Raw genomic sequence first — 11,657 nt, 5'->3', positions numbered from 1 at the left:
AAACTACGCTAGGGGAGGGGAACGAAAACATGCAGTTTAATACAGAGCTCATTTTGATGTAGAAGCTATGCTGGGGGGAGGGGAATGGGGGATGGGGTTTCATCGTACCTACGATCCTGCTAACAACTCAGAGGCAGATTTCTTGTGAACTACTGCCACTTTGCAATACCTATGTTCTAGAAAAGGACAAGTTCTTGATTGTTGCTGAATTAACATTACCAGAAGTAAAGACCACAGGAAATGCTTTGGAAATAGATCAAAAGATGGTCGGAGTGGGTCTTTAAAGAACACTTAACAACACTTGCTAACTATTAAACCCCTACATGCAATCCCCGCTGCATTGTATCCATCTTCCATGTCATTATTTTCTCTTCATGGTCCAATAAAGCAGGACTTGAAAACAAACTTGAATCCATCACATGTTGCTGTTCCTGTGTGAGTGTGACAGCTGACCGTTAAAAGCTGCCAACAAGATTCATTAACAGCATCCATCTTAGAAGAGGGAAGCCTCTGCTTAGAAACTAGCTGACATATTCCAAGTAAAGAGCACTGAACAGAAACCTCACGGAGGAGGAGAAGTTGGACTTGCGTGCTCGCTCATCTATTAGTTTGTGGTGTGAAATGAAAACTAAGATCAATTGAGGCCTTGCTGTCAAATTAGATCTGATTTTAACCCATAAGAACCCAAACCCACTTTTTTACTTAAATGTGGGAAATCAAGAGGACCAAAGAACAGGGTTCAGATATTTTTATTCATTTTTGGTACACTGGGTTAAGCACAGACTCATTAGGGCTCTCATTGGCAAAATGGAATGGTTCATTTTAAAAAGTGACAGCTCATATTGATGCCCTGTGAAAGTATTTTTTTCTATTTTTGGTTTAGTTAGGCAACAAAATTAAAAGCTAAGCTGATTTCTGGAACAGCAATATGTCTTAATGTAACCAACAAGCACTTTATCTTTGTTCTTTGATATTTTTAACACTTGGATGGATTTCATAAATGTTCTGCATTTGCATTTGCAAGTATACATAACTGAAATTAGAAGTGAACAACTGGATTATGATCATTATGTAAAAATAATAATAAAAAAAATAGTTAAGTAAAGCATAATTAGGGTGGGATTATGTAGGTTTTCTTTCAACAACTCCTTATCACTTAAGAAATTTAACATTTTTTGATTTAATGTGTCATGTACTGTATGTGTAAGTAGAAATGTGTCTCCTAATGAATAATAGAAAATATGTTTATGGATGTTTATGAAAATGTATTTTCTATTTTTTTATTTTAAAATCAATTCATGACTAATTATCCAAAGTTTGAGATCTAGATAGGCTATATATTTCTTTTTTTGTCTTCTTTAGGACTTTTATTGTGCTTGTTTGATTGTTTTGAATTCTAAATTCTATATGTACCTGACGTTAAAACCAAATGACAGATTTTTTTTAACAGAGCAGATAATAAATTGTCAAATACTTCAGAACAGGAAAAGTTTTCATGTACCATCATCAAATAAAGGAGGCAGGTGTAGGGAAAAAAATAGAATTGAAGAATAAAACTAAACTACTAATCCCAAGCAGGGAAAGTAATTGTCCAACAGATTGAAATTTAGTTCCATCAGTTTCACTGCTTTTGGACTAAAAAGAAAAGTTCAAAGAAAAAAGAGGAGAAGCAAATTATTTGTAGCTGAAAAGAATAAAAAAAAATCCCATAACAGCTGCACAGTGAGGTGATCCGAACACTGAAAACAATGTCTTACCATGATAACTCAGGACGAAAAAGCCAGCTCCAGAGAAGTCAGAATGGAATTTAATGAGGATGATGTTGGAGGTTGAGTAGACAGACTCCAAAGCTGTGTTCCCACTAAACTGGCCAATTTGAGGGGATGATTGATCTGGACCATCCCTGTGGAGAAACAAACCCAGAGACGCACAGTCAAGTATACATAATAAACTGCTGCTACAAACAAGATAGGAAAACACAACAGTAAAAATGAAAGACTTCATCTTAGCTATAACTTGGATGAGTTACTGCTGTAGCCGGAGACGGTTTGATGGCTGTTTTTTGATCAAAAAGTGTAAATATTTTAGAGGCTGAATATATTACGTAAAGATTTGGAGACAAAACAGACCAATTTACGACAAACACCCAAACTGTGACTGTGTTTGTGCTCATTTTGTTCTGATATGAGCCAATCTTATCAGTCTAAACAAAAATGTCACCTTTTCCACTGTAATCTAGAAAATACATAGACTTTGTTATATACTCATAGAAGAAAAATAAAAAAGTCTGTAGCTCAATTCTAGGTGCTGGATGCTCCTTGATCAAACTTTATCAGGTCAAAGCAATAATCAACAGAACTCTTGGCTAAAAGCTGAGCACCACATGGGTTGGCATAAAAATGACACAAGCAAAATTACCAAGGAGGGCAGGTAGAAAGTTTGTTTGAAGGTTGCTCTCTGCCTTTCAGAAACGGAAATACTCGGTTTAAAGCTACATCCAGCAACTACTTCCAAAGAAAAGTCAATGTAACCCATGTAAATGCGTTCACATATAGCTAAACAAGTTTTGTACGACCGCTTTTGGGCTTTTGTACAAAACTTACAGCCATTGAATGGACGTTGAAAGTTAAACAGCTCAAACTTTGAACAAATCAAGGGCTCAGATTTAGTAGATTTGGTTTTCAATTTACATAAGTACCAACTGTTTAAAAATCGATCATATAAGAGAAATTAATAATTGTGATTTGTGCCTGACCAGAATAATATGATACCAAGTCTTTCATATATCAGAATAGAGCTGTGAAAGAAAAAGCGTGGAGCAAGGTTTGCACCACTTTGACATTTCTGACCAAGCAACTTCCACCTGTAGATGGTGGACATAGTACACAGTAGTGCTGGGCGATATGGGAGATGAATTGTATATCATGATATTATACCACAATAACAATATATATCATGATATACCACAATAAAGTACGTTTTCAGTTATTCTCTGAAAGAAATAACAAAAATATCTATTTACTTTCCTCAGACTTTAATTTTTCAAGTAACATGTAACTGAATAGTTACAAATGAGAGATATTTACTTAAAGTGTACAAGAGTTTCAAGTTTCTTGAGTAAGAAAGCACAAAAAATAAACAAATAGAAGAAGAAAAATTGCACGATAGACACTTTTCTATCATCCACACAATATGTATCGTCATATCGTCCAGCACTAGTACACAGTAAAAGACAAAGAAGACCTTCTTCCCTGCTTGTCCAGAGAGAACACCATGGGCTATACTCCCATTTGACAAAACCTGTTAGAACACCGATGTGTCCGTAGTCTAAAACTCAGTCTATGAGCTACAACTATGAAAACGACGGTTATTTTGACTGCGTAGACATTATCTGTAAATAATCCAATAAACTCCACTTTAAAAGCAGCTCCTGTTGTTAGTGACCTACAACCATTATTATAAAAACACCCAGCTCCAAGCTCTCTATCTTATGTGCACAATCAAAAATGTCTTTAATAAAACATTGTATATAATTTGGACCATGTTTTCTGGCCTGTGATTTTCATTTCACGAGGGACAGTAGAAGGGCTTTTTCTGATCATTTCAAAATGGCTGCCCCCTTGAAATCATAAAAACACTTTTGGCGGGAAAAGGTTGTGCTAATTTTCACTACTTTTTGGTGGAAATAACTTATCTTTTGGTATTTATTTCTTGAAATAACTACTTGACTTATTGAAAGAAATAAACATTTGTTGATAAATATTTTTTTATAGTACAGTTACACCTTGTTAAAAATCAGTACGTCAAATTTGAGACATTGGGTGAATATGATCATTTTTTTTTTATAAACACTTGTTTACATATTTTAAACTCATATATTGATAAGCAAAAACTTACTGAATCCCCCAACATATTGTAACTAATAACATTTTTATCAAAAAAAAAAAATATATATAGATAGAGAGAGAGAGAGAGAGGAAGAGAGAGAGAGAGAGAGGAAGAGAGCATTTTTTGTGGATTTCATTAAAGGGTTTGAAAATCATCTACATTTCAAATATAGTGGATCTACAAGGTTAAACAACCAACAGGAAATAATTCTTTTGGGATTAAAAAGCATGATTAAGAAGGTTGAATGAAATTAATGTTTTTAGATATTTTGTGACATAAGTCTTTTGAAGCTTTATGTAATCTCCATTTTTCTGAATCTCATTGAACAGAGTTTAGTTTTTCCTGCTAAAAAACAGCCAGTGCAAGTAATTACTGCACTATAACAACATATGCGGTGAGAGTTTGCACAATAAATCGTAACATCTAATGTATCTGTCAACTTTTGGAATAAAATTCTGTAGTAAGTCTCCCAGCATGAGACCAATTAGCAGACTTTGTGACTGTCAGGTCTGCTGGCTCTGGACTGAGAAGACCGCTGTGAAAATCACACCTTTACCACTGACACTGTGCTCTCTGCAGGGAGCCGACATTAGGACTATATGACTGACATCGGGAGTTTTCAGTGTGTTCCTGCGCGGCTGCCGTGCCTGCTTTGTGTGAGTTCCGCCGTCTGCCCACTTTTCCGACAGGCAGCGGGGTCAGAAACACGCTGTGCAACCAAATTCATAGAATTCACACAATCGTGTGGGGGTGGGCAACACATGGCTCAACAGTATTGCAACGTTCAGTGTGGGAAGAACGGCAGGAAATAACAGCTTTGAGTTACAATGATGACATGTAGGCATAGTTGAAGTATACAATTCATGGTTTTAGTTTCAGGAGTCAAGTTAGGGCACCAAACCTAACCCGGTTGTGTTCTTTTTTTCATTTAAAGTTGAAATTACATTAAAAAAATATTTTGTGTGGCTTTAAACATTAAATGAAAGGGAAAAAATGTGTCTTTTACCCAAATGCTTGTTAAAGAAAAATTTGAATGTCCAGAACTGAAAATAAAAAAAAAAAAAAAGACTGTTGACTAGATTAGGAATGACCAAAAAAAGTGTTCAAAAATACATCATTTGGAGGATAATGCGTCACCAGCAAACCATGTACTATGTCTCACTGAGCTGCTTTTGTGTTTTGTCTGCTTAGTTTCTGCCAGGGGACATTGCACCCTGTGGTCCATTTATCAGAAGCGGCATTTAAAGAAGGGCAACAGAAACCGGGGCTGCAACATGGCAAGAACAGAAATAAGCCTAACAGGCTATTTACGGTCCTGCTGCCACCATGTACCTGCAGATATCCAGGCAGTGTGGATCTGAGAGCCATTTAAACACCTACATCGACAAAATGTCTGCAGCTGCCATAGGCTGCACCCCTCAAGAGGAGTAACAAAGGAAAAGGGAGAAAGATGTACTGCATGCTGAATTACATCGTGGGCCGAATGAGCTTAAGAGATAATGAGAGGAACAGACAGGACAGAAATATGTAAACCATGACGAAAAGGGAATTATGTCAAACTATTTAAGCAGAGATGTCTGTCGTCATGGTAACCCTTGCAGGAACTTAGCCAATTAGTGAGCAGTTCTGAAAAAAACGTTTAATATGATACTGTCCTTTTAGAGAGGAGGAGTGTTCATGTATGAATGTCCTTACTGCATATTTTACAAATTGAATATTGGCTCAGATAAAAGAAAAAAATGTTTAAAAGTTAAAAGTCTAAAATAGTAAGAAAAAGTAACCAAAGGCACCATCAAAACCCCCTCCTGACCAGCCCTCATTGGCTGCTACATGCCCCTCCCTCACTTCCCCTCTTGCCCCGCCACTCCGATCAGAGATGAATGTAACAAATTCATAGAAAAAAAACATTTTATTTTTCAAAGTGGCAAATTTCTGTTGGTTTTATCTCCATAGCAACCAATGTATTTTTTGCTTGCCTGGAGATGACGAACTGGTCTATATAATTTTTTGAAAAATCGACAAAAGTAAACTTTTTGATTTCCTTGGAAACTGGGATTTTTTGTTAGCCACACCCACATTCCTAATATGTTCATATCCAATGCTATATCCCTTTTTTTAGCTTGAACCAACGATTCTTGTATTAAATGTTCACAGTATTCCAGTAAATAATGTGCGAGTAACAGGGTAACATCACTTTTGTGAGCGCACCATATTAACACCATTAAAAATCTAAAACTTACATTTCCAGCACTTTTACAGAGTAGGCTTCAAATGATGCTTGAGAAGTTGAACATCAAAATCCCTGGGGGGAGTTAAATTTGTAAAAGGTAAAAAAAGTGTTTTTGGTTTTTTTTTTAATTCGAGATGGCGGCCTCTTCCCGAAGTCAAAATAAAAAAAACAAAAACCCTCATTTGTGGATGTAGACTTAACCTGGTGACTGGTACATAAAATTTTGTGAAGACTGCTCGAACAAAAGCTTTTTTTCTGCTATAGTGGGAAAATGTAAAAATGGCGCCATTTTAGACCTTGCCACAAAATGGCCACCAAGCCGTTGAATTTTAGTAAGTTTTTGAGTTTGTGAAACTTTTTCTTAAAGAAAAAAGAATTGCAAAAGCAACATAGTTATAATTATATCATTTTGCATCAGCTGAGGGTCTTATAGTGTCTCTAGCATTTGCAGCTAATTATACTTTTGTCGCAAACCTGAAAAAATATCCTTGAATTTGCTCCGCAGCTAATCATAAAGGAGACCCAACAATAAAAGAAGCCAAACCAAGAGTTAACCTGCACCTACCAGACAGTTATGTAGTCATAGATGGGCTCGGTGTTCAGTACAGTGAAGTTGATGTAAATCCCGTGTCCTGGAGGAACTCTTACACTCCACACACAGTCCTGGAAGTTTGGATATTCCTCAGGATGTCCGGGGGAGTAAATGGTTCCATTTAGTGATGTGATGTTTCCACCACACAGAGCTGTGAAACAGAATTACCTTTATTGAATATCCAGCACGCCAGTGTTATTGTCAGACAATTGTATTACTGTTAATAAGTAGCTATTAGGTTTTATGACATGTCTGCGGCTCAGATGTGGGTTACTCATCAGGTGTTTAATGTTGCCATTACTGTGAGTTGTGAGACTCCACATTACATTAAGTGTCAAGTGTAAACTAAAACAAAGAAAGTAAGGAGAATAATTACAACAAACAAATAAATAGATAAAAGGACATCTAAACTTTTTTTTTTCCAAAGAAAGTAGAAATAGTAGAACTTGGTCAACACAATTCTCTTCATGACAAATCGAGCCAAAAAAGGGTTTGCAGGCAGATACCTTCGCATCGTGGAAGTGGGTGGTTCCAGTTTCTGCTGATCCCATGTAAACATGTTAAGGAAGCTTCCCCAATCAAAGAGTATCCAGGGAGACATTCGAAAGACACCGTCATGCCCACACTAAAATCTGTGCCGATCACAATCCCGTTTCGGAATGGCCGAGGGTCTGGGCAGCTCTGGAGCTGATACGCTGTAGAGAAAAAGTTACAAGTTATTAGAGAAAAGTCCTTATATCATCACAACGGAGAGTGAAGATGTATCGTATTTTCCAAACTATAGATAAGATAATAGATAGTGTATTTTCAAACTCATGTCATTCAGAAGGCGCATCAAACTATTAAGCACATTTAGCCAGGAAAGAGTCTAAAATAGGTCAGTCAATCAGTCAGACTTTAAAAACAGTGTTTACAGTAACTCAAAAACTTGTTTGTAACACACTACATGTTAGGAGTGTTAGCCACTTAGGGAATTCAGAATATATCTGACTCTCAACTTTATTTAAAAACCGCCAAAAAAAAAAACAAAACATTACTGTGATTATGCTAACTCCCAACCTTCTTGGTAACAGGTAAGAAACAGACAAATAATGCTAAAATGAACATTACTGTGACTAAGCTAATTCCCAATCTTGTAAGTAACACGTAAAAAACAGACTAGTAACACTAAAACGACATTACTGTGACTAAACTAACTCCCAACTTTCTTGGTAAAACGTAAAAAAAAAAAAAGCGCTAAAAAAAAAAGCTAATGACGCTAAAATGAGCATTACTGTCATTATGCTAACTCCCAACCTCCTTGGTAAAAGGTAAGAAACAGACAAATAACACTAAAACAACATTACTGTGACTATGCTAACTCCCAACTTTCTTGGTAAAATGTAAAAAACACAGATTAATGATGCTAAAATGAACATTACTATGTCTACGCTAACTCCCAACCTTGTTTGTAATAAGTAAAAAAACAGACTAATAATGCTGAAATAAACATTATTGTGAGGATGCTAACTTCCAACTTTATTCATAACACATACAAAAACTGTTCAACACTGCTACACATTAGCCCTGTCATCAACCTTGTTTTCAACACTTAAAAATCCGACTAACATTTTGACAGAGCGCTGTGTACTTTTCTAAATTGCATTGACGATTTTGATCGCTCTTACAATTTTGAGTCTTCTTTTGAAAAAAAAAACTTTTGAGTGCGCCTTATAGTTCGGGAAATACGCTACTTTAGAAATAGACAGGAACCAGTAAGTACATTTATCACCACACTGGTGCCCTACCATCAATAAATACTTTAAAACTACCCAAACAGAAAAACATGTATCAGGACACAGTAATGCCTTTTGAGTCTTCAATAATAAGGGTTTCATTTTTATATTTTAAAAAAACTAAATTACACTTTCCACTTTTTATGCATTTGGATCAAAGCAAGAGTTGTTTGTTACTGAAAACAGCAGAATCGAGCATATGCCACGAGTAATAATTTTGTCTTAAGAATTGTTATTCCCTCATTTACAGCATGGTTCTGAAAGGTGAACCATGATATAGCACAGAAAGAGGTAAAGCAAAAAAAAATGCCCATGAAATACTACTTTACTTGTCCTGGAAGGTCTAAGTAGGATTTATACAATGAAGACTGAAACTGGACTTAGTAATCATATAAGTTAAGAAGCACTGGAAGTAAAAATGTTGGAATTAAAAAAAAAAAAAGGAAAATTGATCTGTTATTAGATTCGAAATTTCTATGTGCGATTTCTGTTCAAAAAGATTTCAAAATTTTCTTTGAGGAAACACCACAGAGGCCAGAATAATTTTCATAAAACTAGAATTAGACCCATTAAATTTAGTTTGCCTGAAAGATTTGTCTTAGCCTTAGCAGCATGGAGTAAAACTGTCAAAATGTGAATACTTATCAAAAATGGATCTAAATTAGGAACCTGTGTTCAAGTTTCCTGTGAAATGCTCACTATGACTGACTCATGTTTCCACATTGGCAGCAGCGTCTGCTCTTGGAAGAAGCAGCGGGGACTCGTCTGCTTTTGTTTTCCTTTAGCTCAGGAAATGATCACTGTAAACATGACATTGGAGAACTTACAGAGTCAACATTTACCTTGATACACGATGTGGAACCCGGGTTTGTTTTGCGAGTAGTCGCTGTGGAAAAAAAAGCTGGTTTGGTGGGTGGTGCTGAACAGAGGCTTTGGAATGATCGGCCCACTGAAGCGGTCAATCACACTCCCCGTCTCCACTGTTCCACTTCGAATCTCTAAGTAATCGTGGATCGCTTCGGTGGAGAAGTTCAAAAACTGGAGATGAATACCTGAAGAAAAAAAAATACTTAGAAAAGGGTGTGAGACTGACAACTGAGATCAAACATGCAACAAAAAAGAAACACAAATCGACACAAAATAAATAATAATATTAGAAATTGAACCCAAACGGGAACAAAACCCTCTATTTCCTTCTGCTTAAATCAAATCTTGACAATTTCTCACCAAAGCCAACAGGTAAGTTGACAGTCCATGTGCAGTCTAATCCACTGGGATAGTTTCCAGGGTAACCGGGACTTAGAATCACCCCACTTACTTCTGTCATGGACCCACCACACTGAGCTGGAATAGGAAATAAAAATAGAATACACGCACAAAAAAAATTAAAGATTACAAATTTTTTTAAACAAAAAAAGTATATATACCGCTTTTAATTGTTTACATCATTGATTAAACTAATACTGCATGCAGGTCTTGGTACTTCCAGGTTGTTAGAGTGTGTTCTGAGGCAGCTTAACTACGCTTTACATCAGTCCAGCAGCAAAGTAATCAGCTCATCACAGAACAGTAAACTGATCAAAAAGCTTTTTATCGAGAGGAGGCAGCAGACAGTCTCCATAATTACTGCAGCACTCATTTGAAGTATGTTTCCCTCCAGATAACGGAGGCTGTTAGGTTGTTTCAGACACATGTTGTGATCCAAGCACCAAATTTCCCATGGATGTATCTTAGGAGGCCCTCTTTCAAAAAAATCCAAAATGGCGCCCGTTTTTTTAAAGATGGCAGCCTTACACTCAATTGTTACAGAAATATTGGATTTCTATGTCCCCAAATCTCAATAGTATGGGTTTTTAAAGCATAAAATGCAGTTATTTATATTATTTATAGCATTTTTACTAGACAATAAATCACTTTGAAGTATGATCACAGTTGCCAAAAAAGAGAAAAATCACACTTTTGGGAGAAATTTATTTAATTACGAAAACAAGAACGCACATTTCATCATATTTTACTACTGTAACTGTAAGGATTCAGTCAAGCCATGATTTGTTTTAAAGTCATGATTTAGATTTTTTTTTTCTCAACACAATGAAATAAAGGTATTTTAAGGCCAAGTATTTTGTCTTTATGCCCCTTACATCAAACTGTCCGTTTTACTGCAAACAGAAAAGATTCAATACAAATAAAAAATTAAACATGCAGGGAAAAAAAGAGGTAATAAAAAAGAGCACGGCTCCCGGGAAGAAGTTAAAAGCGAAACAGTCGCGAAGCTACGTCATCACCCATGACTGTTGCCACGGTAGATTGGTCAAAGTTGCAGTAAAGTTGCGATGAAAATGTATAGTTGTAGAGTGTGCTATTAATCTCGGGGTTGCTTGAATTTGCGCTAAAAGTTGCGATTACATCACGAAATCCTGGAGGAACTGACTTTAGTGAAACTTTTGATTCCAAAGGAGCTGCAGGAATATCAAAGGATGGGAACGCAGTTGAAGAGCACGCAGCCAGTCCGCTACACACACACACACACATATACAGGGGCGCGCACACTCACAGATAGCCTGCATGAAGAAATGTCATCTACTCTGCATTTTTACATTTAGCCGCAGGCTGTGACAAATCGATTTTTTCATTTTATGCAACGATAAACATATTGACGAGTTTGAATCGTTGCATCCTTAACCATAACACATTGATATTTATTTAGAGTGATGAAACATATCTAGTATATTAGTGCAACATATGAACAATTGTCAAGATAACCATAGCATAAAGAACATGCTAACAAGTCAACTTCAATTTTTACATCAGTTTCAATCACTAAACCTATTGAATTCTTCATCGTTTCTGTGGTTTTGAAACAATTCCACCAAGACTGAGTTGCTATCAGTAGCATATACTGATACACACATCTACAGTACTTTCTAGCAGCTGTTGCTATTTTTTTAAATCAAATATAAGTTGCACCCAAGTATAAGTCGTGCGCCCGGCCAAACTATGCAAAAAAAAAAAATAAAGCGTCATTTGAACTCCAAAAAATATGGCATTTTAAAATTAGCCCATATTATTGAGATTGGGGGTTTGGAAACCCAATATTTTTATAATAATTCAGTGCATGGGCACCATCTTTTAAAAAAGGGCTGCCATTTTGGATTTTTTTTTTTTTTTTTTT

General features: G+C 36.1%; 1 protein-coding gene across 1 annotated transcript in view; it reads right to left on the bottom strand.

Moving 5' to 3' along the window:
* Positions 1-11,657, bottom strand: part of csmd3b (CUB and Sushi multiple domains 3b) — a gene marked incomplete in the record, with an annotated part of 423,353 nt that overhangs the window by 55,573 nt on the left and 356,123 nt on the right. The window contains 5 exon segments of the mRNA XM_024295326.2: positions 1,758-1,903; positions 6,684-6,861; positions 7,217-7,405; positions 9,328-9,537; positions 9,713-9,829. Of these exon segments, the coding sequence (XP_024151094.1) occupies positions 1,758-1,903; positions 6,684-6,861; positions 7,217-7,405; positions 9,328-9,537; positions 9,713-9,829 (840 nt within the window).

This window comes from Oryzias melastigma, linkage group LG11, assembly GCF_002922805.2.
Source record: "Oryzias melastigma strain HK-1 linkage group LG11, ASM292280v2, whole genome shotgun sequence".
In the NCBI taxonomy this organism is placed as follows: Eukaryota; Metazoa; Chordata; class Actinopteri; order Beloniformes; family Adrianichthyidae; genus Oryzias; species Oryzias melastigma.
The sequence above is the reverse complement of the archived record's forward strand: the minus strand, read 5'-3'. Positions and strand labels throughout refer to the sequence as shown.